At 43.1% G+C, this 21,366-nt stretch overlaps 1 protein-coding gene across 6 annotated transcripts in view; it reads right to left on the bottom strand.

The window, feature by feature from the left end:
• Window positions 1-21,366, bottom strand: part of NPC1 (NPC intracellular cholesterol transporter 1) — a 50,814-nt gene that overhangs the window by 796 nt on the left and 28,652 nt on the right. For 4 of the 6 annotated variants that reach the window (XM_058556800.1, XM_058556801.1, XM_058556805.1 and 1 more), the window contains 15 exons: window positions 19,746-19,846; window positions 17,479-17,581; window positions 12,388-12,577; window positions 11,760-11,942; window positions 10,892-11,006; window positions 9,032-9,159; window positions 8,794-8,934; window positions 7,697-7,786; window positions 6,774-6,964; window positions 6,324-6,439; window positions 5,531-5,660; window positions 3,971-4,171; window positions 2,518-2,749; window positions 1,639-1,752; window positions 685-847 (listed from right to left, as the gene is read on the bottom strand). In XM_058556800.1, coding sequence (XP_058412783.1) covers window positions 685-847; window positions 1,639-1,752; window positions 2,518-2,749; window positions 3,971-4,171; window positions 5,531-5,660; window positions 6,324-6,439; window positions 6,774-6,964; window positions 7,697-7,786; window positions 8,794-8,934; window positions 9,032-9,159; window positions 10,892-11,006; window positions 11,760-11,942; window positions 12,388-12,577; window positions 17,479-17,581; window positions 19,746-19,846 — 2,198 coding nt within the window. Of the gene's footprint in view, window positions 1-8; window positions 529-684; window positions 848-1,638; window positions 1,753-2,517; window positions 2,750-3,970; window positions 4,172-5,530; window positions 5,661-6,323; window positions 6,440-6,773; window positions 6,965-7,696; window positions 7,787-8,793; window positions 8,935-9,031; window positions 9,160-10,891; window positions 11,007-11,759; window positions 11,943-12,387; window positions 12,578-17,478; window positions 17,582-19,745; window positions 19,847-21,366 lie in introns of those variants that run through there. The other 2 variants (XM_058556802.1, XM_058556803.1) reach the window with 2 other exon arrangements.

Below are 21,366 nucleotides of genomic sequence, written 5' to 3'. Positions count from 1 at the left end.
GATAAAAAGAATAATTTTTGTATCATTTGTTCAAAATGATATTTTGAAGAAAGAGAAAAGGAGATAATTTGTACTGTAACAGAACTACCCTTTCTATCCCCGAGGTTAAAAAAAGCCCAAACTCCTCATTTTCTCATGCTGTTTCAGTGCTTCAACTTCATTACAAAGCTGTAAATGAGGCAAATTAGTACTGTTCTCCTGTCCACGATAGGTCATTTATGGAAGTGTAGAGGCCAGAGTAAAAGATCACAAGGACAGTCTCAAAATAAGAGATGAAGAGCCGCGGTAGGGTTGTGCTAGAACAGGAGATGAGGGAACTGAAAGCTGTCCTGCAGCCCCGCAGGGCTGGGACCTGGTGTTGAGTCACTCAGGGCCACTCATCTCTCAGTAGCAGGGCGGAGCCGCCGGGCTGCTGACATTCAGACTCATTCCTGGTCTGACTTCAGGGCCTTGTTCAGCAGACAAGTCAGGCCTCCAGAAAAGCGTCAGCAGTTGACAGATGAAGTAGTTTGGACAATCATGAAGTCCCTGGATAGGATATTTTCTCTTAGAGATCTTTTTACTCAGTACTATTTATCAAATGACCATTAAAGTTCAAATACTGCAAAAGAATGCTTCAAGATATAATTTTCCTTTAGTATCATACTTCCTCCACCCCACTCATTTAAAAATAAGAACTCTTACCTATATAACTGAGTAAGACAGGGAGGAATATTAACCCATGAGTGGCTCCCAGTAAGACCATAGCTAAATACATCCTGAAGTAAAATATCTGGAAAATCTGAGATTTGGCAAAGGCCAACACCACAATCCCTCCAAATTTTGTTAGTGTGATTCCACTGAATACCTAAAGGAAGAGAGATGGGGTTAGAAACCACTTTTGTTAGCCCACTATAATTGAACACTTTCTCACATAGAAATTTCTTAATAGTCAAGGTCCAAAGTAATGCAAGACTGAACCCCAGCTCAGAGTTATTAAGTAGCATTGTGTTCTACCTAAAGTTGTTTTATTTGCTGCTTATTAGCCTGAAAAAAGAGGGATTATAAAGGTAAAAGCTGTGTATTCTACATGGACACTGTGTTCTGTCCCTAAACTGAGATAATATATTTCTTTATATTCTCAGATGAAAACCATCTTAAGTATCCAAAATTGTTACAAAACAAAGTTTAATTGTTACTCCGTGACAATATTTCTATAGTGGTAAAGTAACTGGTTGATGGGCTAAACTAGGATAGAGTTGAACTAGGGATTCTCCTGACCTGAAATACCAACTGCACCCTGGGCTCTGAGTTGGGAAGGGGCCGTGCTTTCAGCACATGGCTGGCCTGTGTTCTAAATGGAACAGGCTTCCTGCTCTCTCAAACCCAACTTCTTTGTTCTTTTCCTGCTTCGGCCACACTGCCACTTACAAAGGATTCACCAACAGCAACAGTTCAGGATATAGCTCTATGCAAGAAAACAGCTATTTCATGAATTGCCTGGAAACTTGTAATCCTTAGGAACTGCTGCTAAGTAAAGGATCCAAATTCTGTTTTCCCCACTGAATTTTAAAGTTCTTTCTCTGAGAAACAGTCAGTCGGTGAGCTGAGCACTTGATGCTGAAACTTCTGCCCCCTCATCCTGCTCAGGCTACTCACAGAACTGCCCATGTGCGAGACTGCCTCTTCTGCGCGTTCCACGCGGCTTCCCTTCGCACTCACTGTGAACGCTCTCGTTATGTGGCTGCAGAATTCCACGGAAATGCCACAGCTCTGAAATAAAGTGCTTCCTTTACAAAGACTGCTCTTTTCCAGTTGAAAATCATAAGAAGCCACCCCTTTCCCAGGATCTGTGGTTACCGAGGCACGCTGGGTCAGGTGGGGGAGCCCTAAGCATCCCCTTTAACTTATAAGAGAAAGCCCATCACACCAACTTAAATTGTACCAGGAGACTTGTGGAACCCTCTGGGCACAGCCCAATGCTCCAGTTTTCTACAGCAGATTTGCCTTTATTAAGGGAATTTGTTGCAACCTCATAAGGTTACCCGCCCCCACAGAGCCAGCACACTCGTCAGTTCTAGCGGGGCCTCACGGCCACTCCACCTGAAGCAGCGCCCATTTCTGAAGCACAGATGCACCGTATCTACTTTCTGTTAATACTCTCTCAAATGCTCACATCTTCAAGACTTTAACAATTAAAAAGCACCTGGCAAGTGCATGGGAGGCAAAAGGTACCGATCAGAGAATTCCATCGGGAAGGGGCAATCTTTCTCAATAAAAAGCACACATCTTGCTGTTATTAGGCTACGTGTTTCTGCAAACCCTTCAGAATAATAAGTTAAAGGCAGAATACCCAAGCTAGACCACGAAGTCGCAGTTTCATTGTGAAGGCACCACCCACGTCCCAACTCCACCTAACACTCATCCTGTCTGTCTGTGCGCACCAAGAGCAGAAGCTGGACTTGGTCTTTCACCCCAAGAAACAATGCACATAAGTGACAGAGGAGTTAGGGACAAAGTGAGTGGACCAAGACTCACCATCACCAAGTTGACCAAAGAAACCGCGTTCAGACTGATACCCCACAGCCACATGACGCCAAACATGTTGATCAAGATCATGGCAATGGTGACACACATGATCACTGCAGACCACAGTTCACAGCCCAGGAGAACCATGGTCACCAACAAGATGGCGCCCAGGGACACGCCAAGGTTCAAGATCGTGTCGTCAACAATGGTCAAGTACTGCTCGTAGAAGACATAGAACACACTGGAGAGGAGGGAGAAGGTTCTGTTACAGCTTGTTCTTGATTCTGGAAGCTCTACTTTCCATCTTGCTACTACTGCAAAACTGTGAAACTACTCTGAGAGAGATCCCTTGCATAAAACCTCCCTGTTTTTTATAAGCTACATCTACAGTAATTCAACTGGACCTTCGATCACTGACACCTTTGGGGCCTAATAATGATCCAAAATGTGTATATATTTTTGTGTGTGTGAGGAAGATTAGCTCTGAGCTAACATCCAATGCCAATCTTCCCCTTGTTTGCCGAGGAAGACTGGCCCTGGGCTAACATCCATGCCCATCTTTCTCTACTTTACACGGGACGGCACCACAGCACGGCGTGACCAGCGGCGCGTCTGGGATCTGAACCCAGGCCGCTGAAGTGGAGCGCGTGCAGTTAACTGCTGTGCCACCAGGCCGGCCCCCAAAATGTGTATTTTATATAAAGTTTTTGTCCATAAGCCCAATCTATTCTACTTTATAGGTATTTACAAAGACTACCCCATGGTATTTTGAAAAAACAAGTCCTGACCTATCCTGAGAACCACCTGAGGCCAAATGAGGTCTATGCATGGCCTAGGAGAAAATGCTTTTTTGGCAAAGATAATCAGCTCTTCCCAGGAATTAGGGCACCCACTCTAAGAACTTCTTTCACGCAAAAACAGGCTGTCCTCCTGCCAGGAACAGGTCAGGCAGGACTCCTTTAAGTGAGATCACAGGGGTGAGGGAAAAAAACCACTTGTTTCTTCTACTTTTCTATATTTTCCAAATTCAGTAAATACTGAAATTTACCAAATAAAATACTTTCGTTATAAGGAAAAAACCCCAATAAATGAAAAAGAAAAATCTCCATAAAGGCACTGTCCCGAGTAATCAGAGTCAGGGATACCCATCAGTTACTGGCCAGGAACATCAGCTCAGCCCCTCTCTTCAAAGCCTGGTCTCCAGGCATGGCCCACTACCCTGGGTGCTATTTTGTACTGTCTCAGATTGTGAGCTCCAGCCCCAACATCAAGGTTGTCTCTCCAGCACTCGCACCTCGGTAGGTGCTCCAGATTCTAGTCCTCCTCACCCAGATACTATTTCCCTCAACGTATTTCACCTGTGCTCACGATGGAGGTGTCAGAATGAAAGCTGAGTACCAGCATCCACCCAGGGTGGGGGCCCTTCTCTAGGACACCCTCATTAATACAATGCCCACTTTACCTGTACGGGAACACACGGTAATTACTGCCTTTGAGGCCCATGGTTTTGGTGATGTTCCCGGCGATGAGGCGGGCTTTTCTCATGGCGTCAATGAAGTCAGCAGAGGTCTGGAGCACCGTGTGGTAGGTCATGAAGTAAGTGGCTCCAACACCAGTGTCATTGCCGAGGATGTTAACTGCCGAACTATAAGCAGCATGTCCCCTGAGAGAGAACTCAGTGGTGTCAGAAAGACCATGCCTTATGAACTACCCAAAGAATCTGTGTGGTCAAGGCTAAGTGCTGTCATCTGACACCCTGGCTCAGAGGTTGGACCTAGCTATGAACATCAGGGAAAAGGAAGGCCCCGTGAATTTGGGAGGATGAAGGTTTTAGCTTATTCTCTCCCACGCTGGCTTTTCTTTACTGCTTTTGGCTTCTTGGGTGTGTAGCTGCTATCGTTTCTATAGCTGGTTCTGCTCACAATCAAATGTGTTTTCATACAGACTGTGCTCAACAGTGCTGTGTGACAGGAGGCAGGAAAGGCCGAGGGCCCTGGAGTCAGACAGCTGTGAGACCAGCCTCAACCCTGCCACATACTGGCCATGGAACCCTGGGCAAAGGTACTGAATCTGGGCTACAGGGTCATCTTCTGCACACGGTGTCCACTTCCTGGTCTCAGGGCTGTGTGACGAGTAAGTGAAATAAGGTCAGTGAGGGCCCAGCACGATACTGCCACGTAGGAGGCTCCCCGTAAGTGGTGGCTGTTGCCTTCACTTTGATTTGTTTTCATGTAGGCCAACGCATTCAGTCCGCAAGCAGACCACGCTGCAAGATTCACTTCTATTTTATTTTTAGAGATAGTCTTCCCACGGTACCTAGTATAGGTCTCAAAACACAAACATGACATATGTGACTAACTGATGGGACTCAGGTCAGATTATGTATTCTCAGGAAAAACAGGAATGTCCAGGGTTGACCTAACATACATGAGATATATTCATCTTCCTTCTACAAAAGCTTCCAAATCACCCCACCCCAGACTTCCAGCCATCCTCATTATTTCTGGGCCAGATATCCTGTTCCCGTGGGTAACTGGCTGCCTGGCTGGACAGGGGCGTGAGACAACCCATAACCTCATATACGGACAGGTTGGCAAGAAGCACAGTGGGGCTAAAAGAATCTAAACCTTAATCAAGGATGACATTACCAAAGCAGAGACGCTGTCCCAAATGCCCAGACACAAGTGAACAGACCACCTCACATTCTGAAACACCACGTGCTCCTCCTCCTCCTCCACCCTGCTGGCAGCCTGCACAGGACTCTGCATCCATTCATACAGCCAGGAGGGCCAGGACACAGAGGAGCATAAGAAATGAATGCTCAAGCCAGGATGAGATCAGCTGCAAGTCATGAGGCGTTTTCTTTCAAGGTGTTTTAGGTTTCTCTGCTTTCACAGAAGGGTGGAGACAGGGTGGAGAGGGGAGGGGGTAGAGAGGAGGACCTTTCCCACACGCCTGTTTCTACCCCTGCCCTCCTCTAGTTGTCCAGTGGGCACGAATCTGAACAGTCAGTGACACTTACCCTTTGCCACACTTGGGGTTCGGGTTATCGGAAAGGAACATGGGCAGGAATCTCATGAAGTCTCCGCCCTGAGGCCGCTGTTTGCCCTCCAGAGTCAGAGGCCTGCAGCGGACGCAGGCAGGGTCAACCACTAGGAGAAACACAGGGAAGGAGCCAAGGTGAGAAGAATGGGTCTCCAGATTTCATTTAAACCATTTAAAAATACTGATAAAGAAATGAGAGGAATTCTTTTCCTGAATCTTTTTTCTTATCCAAAGGCTTCAAACGTGTGATTTTCATAGTCTAGTAAATTTGAGACGCCATCTTCATCTCAGGCAGGCTGCACAAAGCTTCTTCTAAGGAGGTTTCCCGCTTTACGGATGACCTCAGTTGGTGCTATCAGAGCCCAGGGCTTTCACGTCTTTATCACGAAAGCTCTAGGACAACCTTAGCATTCTTACTAAACCACGGGGCAACAGTGACAGACAAGGGGGGAATGCCCATGAGAAGCTACAACCAGACACCAAGCAAGAGAGGCAGCCGGTGTCGTCAGGAGGAGATGAGAAACCCGAAAACCAGAGGCCCGTGACTTGGGCCTGCTGTAGCCTGCAGCCCTGCGGGGGGCCATCAGAGACAAGAACAACACAACGTTCTTTAGCGTGAACAACTGAGGAAAAGGACAATGACAAAGGGAATGAGACCCAGCGCTGGCATATAAATAGGTATAAACTGAGGTGAAATGCAAATGATTTCTTAAATTAGGGTAAAATTTTTCAGAAAAAAAGGAATAAGATTTGCAAAAGGATGAAAGTACCTGAAGCGTTGCAGAACTGGTCAGTGCTATTGTAGACCCTACAGCAAGACGACTGCGGCTTAACCCAATCAAAATAATCATCAAGCCAGGAGGAGGGCACGAAGCCTATTCGCGTACTAGAGCAAAGGAGAAACCAGTTAGCGACTGCTCCACAGGGACCAAGTCTTTAGTTTCAGTCCTTTTTCTTGAAACCTAACTTCCTTTTCTAGATTTATCCTGCTCCCCAGTCAAAAGACAGACCTCACTAGCACTTAATGGAAAACCTTCAAAGTAGGACACGGTACATGAGTCCTTTCAAAGGTTTTGCTCAGGTAAAACTAGATTTAGCACTATTTTGAAAAACAAATTTTCCAAGAAAATCCATTTTCAGTGAGACATTTCAGGCCCCAGCTGACCGAGAGCCCGCCTGGCTGCTTCTGCCACGGCAAAGCAAGCCCGGGTGGTACTGACTAGTTGTCCAGCTGAGCCGCGTTGAATATCTGCTGCACCAGGGAGTCGCTGTCGCAGCCCATGCCCCCGCACACCATGTTCTGCCCTTTCAGAGACGTGTAGTTGTGCCCTTCCTCCAGGACAAAGTACACCGGTGGACCCGCATGCAGGTACTGACTGATGGACTTGAAATAATCAATCACGTAGGAGTCCTGAAAGAGAGATCAAAGAGCAGCCAAGTATGAACGTTCTGCCGTGTATCAGCAAGGTGATGATCACCAAGAATTAAGAGGGCACTGGGAAGCTCCTGGCCGAGACATCCCCCGCCCAGATTTGTGATTTCCGACACAGCCAGTTCCCCCTCCCCCACCCTCCCTCGGCCCAGGCTGGTCCCATCATTAGGAGGGCACCTCACAAGGTAGGAGACTGGCTGTGCCCCAGAGGGCTGTCTCAGAGTTCAGAATGCTAGGATGGCCCACATTGGCAGAGCTTTGTGGCAGTTCTTATAACATGGGAGAACCTGCCAGCACTTGCATTTAGAAGCAGGCACTAGGGCCGGCCCCGTGGCTTAGCGGTTAAGTACGCACACTCCGCTACTGGCGGCCCAGGTTAGGATCCCAGGCGCGCACCGATGCACCATTTCTCCGGCCATGCTGAGGCGGCGTCCCACATACAGCAACTAGAAGGATGTGCAACTATGACATACAACTATCTACTAGGGCTTTGGGGGGAAAAAAAGGAGGAGGGTTGGCAATAGATGTTAGCTCAGAGCCGGTCTTCCTCAGCAAAAAAAAAAGAAGAGGATTAGCATGGATGTTAGCTCAGGGCTGATTTTCCTCCCCCCAAAAAAAGAAGCAGGCACTAGCTTGAAATATCCACGTCTGTTTTGAAAAATTCATTCACCATTGGCTAAATAAGTTAAAATAAAAAAGGAGGCATCTTACATCTGGCATTGAAAGAAACTGATCCAATCCAATTTCCACTTTGTTCAGGACTGCAATACTGAATGACAGAACACCCACAAATACTGCTATCTGGAATGAAAAGTGAGTTATAAGACAGTGATTGCTTAGTGTTATGAGCTTAAGAACATAAATAAAGTCTTAAACACAAAAAACAGGACTTTTCTAAACTGAAGAGCAAGTTTAAATGACATGCTGAGAAAACAGGGAGCACAGGGTGACTGAAATCACAGGATCTAGAGTCCAACTACCTGGGTTCAAATCCTGGCTCTAACTACTTACGAGCTGAGTGACCCTGGGGAAGTCACTTAACCTCTCTTACCTTCTATTTCCTTGTCAGTAAAACAGGAAAAATAAAAGACTTATAAGATAGTTTTGCGGATTAAATGAGAAAAGCTAGGGGTAATCCAGATTTTCGCACAATACTTAATATTTAGCATAATACCCAATGTGTTCAATAAATATTAGGTATTACTTTTACTATTATTGGAAACTAATTGAAGTTCTTTTAGCAGAGAAGTGATAGATTATAACTGTTGGCTACATCCAGTATACAAACTACAGAAAGCTCTTGCTCGGTTGCTGGGGACTAGGCGAGTGAGGGGTGTGGGGGAGGGAGGTGGGTGACACTGTAACCAGGGAGACTGTTGTGGGAAAGGAACAGTTCTATATCTTGATTGCAGTGGTGGTTACACAAATCTGCACATGTGATGAAATGACACAGAACTAGACATAGTGCCAATGTCAAATTCCTGGTCTTGGTATTGAACTGTAATTGTGTAAGACCATAGGAGGGAACTAGGGGAAGGGTATGCAGGTCCTCTCTGTACTACCTTTGCAACTGTCTATGAATCTATAATTATGTCAAAATAAAAACTTACAACAAAAACTGCTTATGTTGACTGCTAAAAACTAGCTAGAAAAATATTTGATATATTTGCATGTATCTGCTTTTGCATTTTTGCATATATACTTAACAGCTGTCAGAATCTCCTTCTCAAGCTGTCTAGTTTCTTAGAAGTGATGTGACAAATCTGTTTTGGGGAGAAAAACAAGAACCACCACAGATAAGCTCATACCACAATTGGTCGCATCCAGTCCTTAAGCAGAAGTGGAGAATAGGAGTTTTTGAAGAACCGAAACAAGCAGCTTTCAGAGGCCTGGACGCTGGTTCCATCTTCAGAGCCTCTGACACAGCAGAGGACGTCCAGCCGGTTTCTCTGAAGGGATAAAGAGGAACAAAGGTCCCATCCTCCAGCTGCTTCATCTAGATTCTAGACCCAAATTAAATAGATTGTAATCCTGATAACAACTCACCTCTTGACGCTTAATGTCTAGCCCTAAGAGACTCACAAAACAGGTAATCTGAAGAAGGAAGTCAATGAAGACTGCCAGTCCCGCAAACAGAGAGAAAGTGTGAACGGCTGGCATCACTGACAACGCTCCTGCAGGGACAGAAAAGCTGCCACGTCACTTCTACTCACAGCAGAAGACTACAAGAGTCTTACACTCCTGTGTACATATGAACACAAGGAGACAGAACAGGCCAAACTCAGGAGAAGACCCTCACCACCCCCCGACAAAGGTATGCTGCAAAAGTCCGTGGACGCCACGCGAGATGCGGAAAAGAATCTGTAAGCCCAGCGTTTTGCAAAATGGTGTCAACACCAGAACCACTTGGGGAGTCACAAATGTAGGTTCCTGAGCCCCCCCCCCCCATTCTGAGTAATCAAAACAAGGGGCATTCAATCTCGATTCTACTGCATTTAATAGGCTCTCCAGGCAAGTCTGTGCACATTTAACTTAGAGAATCATTAATACAGGCCATTTCCTACAGTACCTTCTATGCTTCATCTAAGAGAGGGACAGTATTTTCCATCTGCTATTTTGTCAACAATATTCGTCTTCCAGTTTAGTTATACTCAAGTGAGGATGCTCTGAGTCAGAAGCACTAGGTTAAGACTCAGAAACTGCCAATTGGCAGCCCACAGGCCAGATATGTCCTGTTTGGCCCACACTGTATCAATCCATTTTAGGATTAAAAAACATTTTTAAAATAAGTAGTCAATATTTAACAATGAGATCACACACAAAATCTAGATTCACAGCTTTGACTGAAAAAATAAAAGATCGGATCTAACAGCACTTGGCCACCAACACGTAAGTGCCTCTTTTACACCTGCGCACTCCAGGTGCCACAATCCCCACTGCTCCTACTGTCTCCCCAGAGTCACTCCAACCTCAAGGCACTGTGTCAGCTGCTATTATCATCGCGGTTGTGGTGGTTTTCTTAAAAGAGAGGTAAAAAGAGGAAATAACTTTTTTTGTACTTGTATCCACCAAAAGGAAGTAAAAGGGCCACAGGTTTCAAAGCACATCACTTTGTGGAAAGGAAGAATAATATGCTAACAGCATCTGTGTTGAAAGACCGCCACCTTCAATGATCCTACAATGGTCCTGTGTAAGATAATCTGGTGGCCCATGTAGGCATTTCCATCTGTGACTCGTGGATTGTATGTCTTCTCCAGACTCCCTGAGTGATTCTAATTCAGACTCCTCTTCAGAGGATGTATTCAGTTTTCTCCTACTACTTTACTACACCCCAGAGATGGGGGCAGATAGCCCCGCTAGTAAGGCTAGTCACTGATTTCTTCAGTCAAAAGAAATGTAAAAGTGCGGGTTTTTGTCCCAGCTTATTCCAGCTCCTCGTATTGAGGTAAGAGTCAAGAACCTCTGCTCATTAACGAGGCTGCTTCCCCAATAAGTGGTGTGTACAGACGAGGAATACTGCCTATGAGAACAACGGCAAAGGTCTTACCAGCTAATGCCTATGAACTTTGCTTGGAATGTTGCTACTTAGAGCGTTGTGTTGAGAAGGATTCTGTGGCTATGGAAAAATGCCATTTTCACATATCAACGTTTGCCATGGGTGCCAAAAGGGGAAGTGGCAGAGGAGTTCTAGGTAAGTGTCATCCTGGACCCCAACATCAACACTGTCTTGAAACAACGTGAGAAAGAAGACACTTGCAAAATGATACCCAAGATACTGCCACCAGTTTTTCTGATACTTTCCAATTATGGAATAAAGCTTAAACCAGGAAGCAACACAGATCCCTACCTTCTTCTATTCCCAGGCTCAGCTAATTGTAGGACTGGAAGAATTCAAACAGTAATTACCTAAGAAAAATGCAAGAGTCTCTGAAAAGGACGACAGGAACATACTAGGAGCCACTTCTCCTAGGACCCTGCCCAGCTGCTGATCCAGGGTTTCTCCCTGAAGACGTTCATCTCTCTTAAAAAAACAACAAAAAAATACGCAACATTAAAATTTCTAAATAACAATGCCACCTCTTTGCTTCTTTGCTGCCTTGTGTGAACTCGATGGTAAAGTATAACGATTAGTAGCTTCTACTTATTGTATAAAAACTTTGGTGGAGGACCCACAACTTCTCATGTGAATTCATTCAGGGCATTACTGAACCCCTGCGCTAGGTAAGAGGTGAGAAGCTCAAGGAAAGACTAGATCACGTTATCAGGAAAATACAGAGAAGACATGCTATAGACAGCTGGACCATTAAATGACACTCTTACATGCCACTGAGTCTCCACACAGGAAAGGCAACAGGACAAGGGGACTGCGTGAGAACCAATTGACTGAGATCATTTTCTACATCAGCGGGTCCCATGTTGACCTTCTGTCTTTTTAGTGGCACCTCTGACAAATCTTTCATTCTACACTACATGGAGAAATATGTAACAGCACTCGTACCCAAAATATTTTCCACAAGCATGTTAGCCCTATTTGCAAACATATTTAAAACCAAATTCTCATTTTATATCTATTCCACCAACCAAAGAGAGGGGTGAACTTCTTGGTCTCAAAATGTCCAGAACAAGTTACAGGCACCAATGAGCAACCCAGAGGAAAGGAAACAAGGCCTCCTCACTATCCATACTCACAAATACCCTGCATGGGGCCAGACAGCCATTAATGGGGCCCAGCGCTTGGTCAGACGCCAAGCTCTGTGAGACGATGAACATCTACCTGGTAGGTCTGGACCAGAATGAAGATGTTGTCCACCCCAACAGCCAGCACCAGGAATGGGATGACCTCGATCACAATGAGGGTGACAGGGATCCCAATGTAGCTGAAGATGCCCAATGAGCACGCCACGGAGCTCAAAACAATGAGGATACCTGCGATGCCAAGGGAGATTTTAGAATCCACCTGAGAGATGAAACAGAGACACAAATAGTCAGAGAACTCTTTATCCTGCTACTAAAAGGTCCTCATTTTTACCTCTTTACTGGGTATAGCTAATCTGGAGTTAAAAGTACAATTCCCAGTTTGAGAGAAGATATAAAAAATCTTCTAGGTCTTCCCTAGCAACATATTTTTATAAGCTTCCATTCTTAGGTGATGGAGTGGACATTATTAGAAAAAACTGGATTATGTGAAATAAATTCTAGGTTAAGGATAAACCTAAAAAATTGGAACTGAAGAAAACCGATGCAGGAAATAGAAAAAGTTACATACAATTAAAACATGGGAGAATTTAAGGCAGTTTTGAACATAATTAATTATGATTAAGTAGAGGCAAAAAGATGACATAACGCTGTGCACTGCCATTTCTAACACACAGACACACAAGAAACACACACACACCACTTACTAGAAGCCTGCTACAGCTTTTGATGTGTCCCAAGGCTATGGAAATATACAGAAACATGATGCCATAGCTGATCACAACAGTGAAGACATCACTGTAACTTTCACGATTTAGTTCATCTTCAATACTTTGTTCAGCAATGAAAGAAATGGTCAGATTTGGATTCTTGTAGTTTTTCACAAAATTAATAAACCTAAAGAGTAAAGAAATTTTATATTTTTAGTTAAAATTTAGTGAAAGCTAAGTAACTTCTTCCCAACTTCTGACACAAAAGCCACGCTGACCTCACCTTTACCTGCATTAGGATCTTCTCTGCTGGAGACTAGAAGGCGAGACACCCCCGGGATTACAAAGTGCCAGAAACGCTGAATTTTCTACCATTTAAAACAGGTTCAGAACAAGTTTAAAAGGTGGTTCATGTTCTCCTTATTTCTTTTTACTAAAAAATATATATATTTTTAAGATTTTATTTATTTTTTCCCCCCAAAGCCACAGTAGATAGTTGTATGTCACAGCCGCACATCCCTCCAGTTGCTGTATGTGGGACGCGGCCTCAGCATGGCCGGAGAAGCGGTGCGTTGGTGCGCGCCTGGGATCCAAACCCAGGCCGCCAGCAGAGGAGCGCGCGCACTCAACTGCCAAGCCACGGGGCCGGCCCTAAATCTAAATAAAGTATATTAAAGATCTGCACTCATGTAACAAAATTTTAAGCTGATCTAGAGATTCAATGTAATCCCTATCAGAATCCCAGCTGACTTCCTTGTAGAAAGATAAGCTGATTCTAAAATTCATATGGAATTGCAAGGGGCCCAGAACAGCCCCTTCTCATTCAAGAAGAACAAAGTAGGACTCACACTTCCCGATTTCAAACCTTCTTTCTATAAAACAACAGTAATCAAGACAGTGTGGTACTGGCACAAGGATGGACACACAGATCAAAGGAACATAACTAAGAGTCCAGAAATAAACCATGTATCTGTAGTCACTAATTTTCAACAAGGGTGGCAAGACTATCCAATGAGGGAAAGAATAATCTTTTCAATAAATGGTCTGGGACAACTGGACAGCCACATGCAAAAGAAGGAACTCAAATGGATCAAAGACCTAAATGTGACAGCTAAAACTATAAAGCTCTCAGACGGACACATGGGTGTAAATCTCCATGTCCTTCAACTAGGCAATGGTTTCTTAGATAGGATACCAAAAGTATGAGCAACAGAAGAAAAAATAGATAAATTGGACTTCATCAAAATTAAAAACTTTTGTGCTTCAGTGAACACCAACAAGAAAGCAAAGCAAAAACAAATCAAAGAATGGGAGCAAATACTTGGAAATCATGTATCTGATAAGGGACTTGTAGAATACATAAGAATTCCTATAATTTAATAATAAAAATACAAATAACCCAGTTAAAAATGGGCAAAGGCAACATCATACTCAATGGGGAAAAACTGAAAGCCATCCCTCTGAAAACAGGGACAAGACAAGGGTGCCCACTCTCACCACTCTTATTCAACACAGTACTGGAGGTTCTGGCCAGAGCAATTAGGCAAGAAAAAGGAATAAAAGGAATCCAAATAGGCAACGAAGAAGTGAAACTCTCGCTGTTTGCAGATGACATGATCTCATATATAGAAAATCCTAAAGAATCCATTGGAAAACTATTAGAAATAATCAACAACTACAGCCAAGTGGCAGGGTACAAAATCAACTTACAGAAATCAGTTGCATTTCTATATACCAACAACGAACTAACAGAAAGAGAACTCAAGAAGACAATCCCATTTACAATTGCAACAAAAAGAATAAAATATCTAGGAGTAAATTTAACCAAGGAAGTGAAAGATCTATACAATGAAAACTATAAGACATTATTGAGCGAAATCAATGATGACATAAAGAAATGGAAAAAGATTCCACGCACTTGGATTGGAAGAGTAAACATAGTTAAAATGTCCATACTACCTAAAGCAATCTACAGATTCAATGCAATCCCAATCAGAATCCCAAGGACATTCTTGACAGAAACAAAACAAAGAATACTAGCATTCATATGGGGCAACAAAAGACCCCGTATAGCTAAAGCAATCCTGAAAAAGAAGAACAAGACTAGAGGCATCACCATCCCTGACTTCAAAACATACTATAAAGTGATAGTAATTAAAACAGCGTGGTACTGGTACAAAAACAGACACACATCAATGGAACAGAATCGAAAGTCCAGAAATAAAACCTCATATCTATGGGCAGCTAATCTTTGACAAAGGAGCTAAGGACACACAGTGGAGAAAGGAAAGTCTCTTTAATAAATGGTGCTGGGAAAACTGGACAGCCACTTGCAAAAGAATGAAAGTAGACCACCTTCTTTCACCATACACAAAAATTAACTCAAAATGGATCAAAGACCTGAAGGTGAGCCCTGAAACTATAAAACTCCTGGAGAAAAATATAGGCAGTACACTACTTGCCATCAGTCATAAAGGAATCTTCTTGAATTTCATGTCTACTCAGACAAGGGAAAAAAAGAAAAAATAAACAAGTGGGACTTCATCAGATTAAAGAGCTTCTACAAGGCAAATGAAACCAGGATCAAAATGAATAGGGAACCCACCAGCTGGGAAAAAATATTTGCAAACCATATATCTGACAAGGGATTAATCTCCATAATATATAAAGAACTCACACAACTGAATAACAAAAAAACAAACAACCCAATCAAAAAATGGGCACGGGACATGAACAGACACTTCTCCAAAGAAGATATACAGATGGCCAATAGGCACATGAAAAGATGCTCAACATCACTAGTCATCAAGGAAATGCAAATCAAAACCACACTAAGATATCACCTTACATCCGTTAGAATGGCTATAATCACCAAGACAAAAAGCAACAAATGCTGGAGAGGCTGAGGAAAAATGGGAACCTTAATCCACTGCTGGTAGGAATGCAAACTGGTGCAGCCTTCATGGAAAACAGTATGGAGATTCCTCAAAAATTTTAAAATAGAAATACCTTATGATCCAGCTATCCCACTACTGGGCATCTACCCAACAAACGTGAAATAAACAATCCAAAGAGGCTTATGCACCCCTATGTTCATCACAGCATTATTCACTATTGCCAAGACACGGAAGCAACCCAAGTATCCCTCGACTGATGAATGGATAAAGAAGATGTGGTATATATATACCATGGAATACTACTCAGCCATAAAGAAAGACAAAATCGTCCCATTTGCAACAACGTGGATGGATCTGGAGGGTATTATGTTAAGTGAAATAAGCCAGAAAGAAAAAGACAAACAGGACATGATTTCACTCATATGTGGAAGATAAACCAACACACGCACAGATAGAACTGTTTGGTCGTTACCAGGGGCTAGGCGGGTGAGGGGTGGGCACAAGGGGTGGAGGGATGCACTTATATGGGGACTGATAAACAAAAAAATTTCACAATTAAAAAAAATAAAAAAAGACAGGAAGAAAAAAGAAAAAAAGGAAAGGTAGAATAGGTTTTAGAAAAACAACTATAAGGGTCTGTAACCTGTAACAGTATGTTAAACTTAAGGCTTTTTGAATGGCACCCAATGCCTTTGAGAAGAAAGAAAACTGTAGTTGGATTAGTCAGTGATTATTAACAGTTGGTGATTTATTTACTCCCTTAACAAATATTTATTTACAAAAAAATGGGCAAAGGATAGGAATAAACGTTTCTCCAAGGAACTGACAGAAAGACCAATAAGCACATGAAAGACACTGGAAATCATTAGTCATCAGGGAAATGCAAATCAAAATCACAATGAGACACCACTTCCCACCAACTAGGACAGCTAGAATCAAAAAGTCAGATAACAACAAGTGTTGGAGAGGATGTGGAGAAATCAGAACCTTCATACTCTGCTTGTGGGAATGTAAAATGGTGCAGTCACTTTAGAAAACAGTCTGGCAGTTACCAGTCACAAGAGTTAACAGTCAAAGAGTTACCATATGACCCCGCAATTCTACTCCTAGGTGTCTATCCAAGAGAAAAGAAAACATAAGTTCACACAAAACTTGTATACGAATGTCTATAGCAGCATTATTCATAATAGCCAAAAGGTAGAAAACAACCCATATGCGCATCAATTGATGAATGGATAAACAAAATGTGGTATATTCAAAGGATGGAGCATTACTCAGCCATAAAAAGAAATGAAGTACTGCTACACGCTACAACTTGGATGAACCTTGAAAACACTATGCTGAGTGAAAGAAGCGAGACACAGAAGTCCACACATATGATTCCACTCATATAAAAATCCAGGACAGGAAAATATAAGGAGAGAGAAAGTAAATTAGTGGTTGCATAGGGCTGGGAGGTGGGAAGACAAAAGGAGACAGGTTGACAGCTAAAGGAGATGGAGTTTCTTCCTGAGGTAAAGAAAACGCTCTACAATTGGCTGTGGTGATGGTTGCACATATCTGTGAATATACTAAAAGCTACTGAATTGTACACTTTAAATGGGTGAAACGTATCATATATGAATTATATCGCAACAAAGCTGTTTAAACAAAAAAAGGACTGAAGGGTATAAAGTAAACAGTCGAAGTCCCCTGCCCTCCTCAGTCCTCTCTTCCCTTTCTCTAGAGGTTACAGTTAACAATTTCTTGAGTCATTTGCTTGGTATTTTTTCTAGGCATGGACAGCACCTATAGCATATATTTACCTAAACATGCTGATTGCAGTTTTTATTTAATACATCTTGAACCACTTATGGGCCTATCTTTAATGACTGCATAATTTTCTACTGTACCTATCACTTACTAAAGTACATTCAGGTTGCTCCCAGTTTTTGCTGTTAGAAAATGATGCAAGGAACATTTCTGCTTAAATACGTTTGCATTCTTGTGCAGGGATATCTGTTTAAACAATGTTTACAGGTAAATTTATTTACAGATTCTTTTCTTAGCATCACTAGTACCAAGTGAAAACCATGACATAACTTAGATTCGATGCTGGTTAATTTGGCTGAATGACGTTGAAGTGCTGTCTGTTAGCACCCAGCTTCCCACAACAGAGGGACAGGTTGTTTAGACCCCGTGAGCAACTCACTCTCTTTCCCAGGCCTGGGTCCTCCGGAGCTTCTCTGTGTCGTTATAGTAATTATTGACAGGAAAGGTAATCACAAGGGCTGTGGCATTATTGTAGTTTTGATCTAGAAAGGAAAAATGTGATGTCAAAAAGATTACAAGGGTGCAGAAAATTAGATCAATAACAGGGAAAATCATTGGAGAGCTAGGTGACTGATTTCCCACTGGGGCTCTAAACTTACATCCCTGTTCTCTAAGAACAAAAATGGGGTTCACTGAAATAGCGTCCATGCAGTTCAGTTAATGAATAAAACATTCTCTATCTGAGGTAGGCACAATTTTCATTCAGGAACAGTAGCTTTTCTTTTTTTTAACTACATAGCACGTGTACAGTAAAAATTCCAAACAGAGCAGAAAGGTGTTGAGCGAAGCCTCTCCCCTCGCTCAGTCCCGTTCCCTCCTCTTGGTTCTCCTCCCCACGCTGTGACTGCCTGTGACGCTTCCTAGAGCTACTCGACGCACGCACGCGCAAACACATCATGTTCTTCCCCTTTCCTTCTTTTTTACACAGATAGTAATATACTATTCTGCACATTTTCTTCTTAAATTTGTATCTTGAGAATGCTCCATTTTAGTACAGAAAGAGCTTCCTTATTCTTTTCTCTACTATATTATATTTTCTAGTATAATTTAACCCATCTCCAACTGATGGATATTTTTGCACTTTTTTTTGTTATTTTTAATGTGTAAAATACATTATTTGTAGATTCGGTTCTTACAAGTACAATCACTGAATCAAAACCATATGTGCATTTTTAATTTTGATAGATTCTCCCAAACTGCCCTCCAAGGAGGCTATCCTATTTTTCATTCCTTTACTCAACCAAGTATTTACTGAGACCCACTCTGTGACAGGCATTATTTAGGTGCTGTGAACACATCAGTGAACAAGAGAGAAAAACCCCTGCAGCCCTGGAGCTTACATTCCAGCAACCAATCGACACCTCCCCCAACAGCGCAGTTCCCCGTACTCTCACCCACAGGGTTTCATCAAACTCCTAGATCTCTGCCAACCTGTGAGGCAGAAAGGGTTGAGCATTTTCCCCACATAACTACAAGCCATTTGTAGTTCTTCTTTTGTTAACTTGCATATATAGCTTTGCCCACTTTTCTTCTGGGTTGTTGACCTTTTCTTTTTTCCATAAGAGCTCTTTATCCTTAAGGAAATGCTGTCTGTTATATATACTACTTTTTTCCTCCAGCTTTTTGTTTTTTTTTTTAAACTTTATGATGTTTGTTCTCCACACAGGAATTTAAAATTCTTATGTAGTCAAATTCATCAGTATTTCCTTTTGTGACTCCTGGGTTTTGTGTCTTGCTTAGAAATGCCTTCTCCATTTTAAAATTACTTTAAAAAATTCCTCCTGTATTTTCTCCCAGTTCTTTAATAGTTTTACTTCTCAAATTTCAAATTTTTGTTCTGTCTGGAGTTTATTTTGGCGGAAGGAAGAAGGTAGAGATCAAGCTTAATTTTGATGGCTGTGACTAGTCAGTTGGTGACACAACCTTTTCCCCAACAAGCAGAAATGGTGTTTTATTATAAGAGGTACAGTAAAATTTAAATACAGACCAAACTCCTCCCCTCCCACTGGGTGAGGAGAATATCTATTTGGCCTCTTCATTGAGCTGGAGTAAAAACCAGTTGAGCTGCCTATAATTAGGCTTCAGATGCCAAAGTTGTCACATGAATCATTGCCCCATAGTAGCTGCTACACTGTTCCAAGGTGCTACAGGAACCAGCAAAGAGCAAACCAACTGCTCCTCCCAGTAGAAAAGTATCTGAATTCTTAATCAACTGGTTCAGAAGGAAAAAATCCATCAACTTTCTTTTTCCCCATATCTCACCTATTATCTCTTTCCTATTACAGATACTCTTAACCTGAGGTCCACAGACTCCCTAGGGGTTCTACAGATGAGCTTCAAGGATTCCATGAACTCCCTGAAACTGAACAACACATAATGTGCATGTGCACCACTGCATTATTCTAGGGAAATGTCCTTAGCTTTCGACAGCTTCCCAAAGTGTGACGTAAAAAAGGCTAACACCATCCACTTCTTTTAAGTCCAGAACAAAACCCAAAGCCAAAGGAGAATTATTATATTTGGGATTTAAGAGAAAGAGAATTAATAAGACTGTTCAATTTATGAAATCTTCATAATTACCACTTGACTGTTAACAACAGAGCCAAAACTATTTTATCTAGCAGGAAAAACGAACGCTTCTCTTACCGTCATAGCCTCCTAACACGAGCCACGGGAACACTGGTCCACCAAACGTACCCAGACAAGGATCATGGAGCAAACTTGTATCATTCAGAGAGGCAGGAGCCCTGCCAAGAAATTTAGAAAACACCTCCGGATTAGAACAAACCTCAAGACATCACAGAGACCTAAACATTTTACAATAAACGGTTAATGAGGCTGATTATATTCTAAGCACAGTGTGGGCCCTGAGGTTCTTTGGGTGAGTAACACAGTTCAGCACTTGCCTTTGGGAGCTCAGAATCACTGAGTATCTCACGTGCACGGTGCACAGAAGAGGGAACAATTAATACATTGGGAAAACTGTTGCCAAAAAGAGGAGACCTGTACAGAACCAGGTCTCTAGGCCGAGGGAGAATTCCCCAGGGAGGGTGAAATGAAGGTGTTCCATGGGACTCCAACTGGGGGGGAAGATAAAAGGCAGAGAACAGGTACTTGAGAGAGGAGAGAGCAAGAGGATGGCGGCTTAAGGAACGACGACAAGAAGTCCTGCGTGGGGTACCCATGAAGGGGAGAACTTCTGAGAGAGGGGATGGGGCTGGAACAGGCGAGGGACAGTGAACAAAAGGATTCAGTGCTATGCTGAGCAGTTTGGATCTCTACCCTGTAGACACGGAGGAACAATCAGAGATGTGGGGGAAAGGGGTCACGAGCTGTTTTACAAAGATACCTCGGGTGGCAAAGTGGAAGGAGGTGTGCAAGAGGGAGAGGAAGGGAGGCAGGGAGACCAGTCAGGAGGTTCATGCAATGGCCCACGCAAGGGACCACCGGTAGTGCAGTGAAGACAGACAGACAACCAGTGGAGAGGGAATCAGCATTTCAGGACAGATCATAAGCCAGAACTCGGCTGGGCACTTAACGCAGGTTCTCACAATAAACCGAACCACCACCCTTCAGAGCCAATGGCTGATGGTTTCAGGCCCTGGAGGTCACCTGCTCCAGTCAAACAGGCTGCAGGGCTGCAGCCAGAAGCCAAGGCCGTTATCCCACACAAACGGGGCTCTGCCGCCACATCATGGATTTCAGAGCTTACCCAGAGGTCATAATCCACAAGAACTACGTGAGGAAGGTGAGGATGAGGAAGAACTCAGGGATACAGCCTCAAGTTTGAGTGACTGGTAGACACTGATGCCATTTACATGATGCAGGGGGTTATGGGGAAAGAAGCAGGTCTGTGCTTGGTTCTGGACGCGCTGGGTTTGCCATTCCTGCAGGACCTCCAGGGGAAAAAGCTCAGGAAAAGCTGGAGGGTGAGGAGGGAGGTGAGAGCTGGAGACACACAAGTGTAACCACACACCAAACACAGATCTCTGCCGCGCAGCAGAGAAGCTACTTACAGCAGTGTTTGCGCAACTATTTGGACCTCGTTCCCCTTGGATAAAACACAAGTCGCATGCATCTCCCCCACTGCCAAAATTCTGACTTTTGTAAAACAACAGAAAATAAATATTTTTCTTTAAATGTATATACATCCATCATATAATATTAAATTTTCTTTGCAAATTGCCCGTGGCTTCCCTGTACCACCTACCCTGTGGAGAACACTGGTTTAGGGTATATGGTCACACACGTAATGTCTTATGGGTAG

This window comes from Diceros bicornis, chromosome 16, assembly GCF_020826845.1.
Source record: "Diceros bicornis minor isolate mBicDic1 chromosome 16, mDicBic1.mat.cur, whole genome shotgun sequence".
Classification (NCBI taxonomy): domain Eukaryota; kingdom Metazoa; phylum Chordata; class Mammalia; order Perissodactyla; family Rhinocerotidae; genus Diceros; species Diceros bicornis.
Note: the sequence above shows the minus strand (reverse complement) of the source record. Positions and strands in the feature narration are given on the sequence as shown.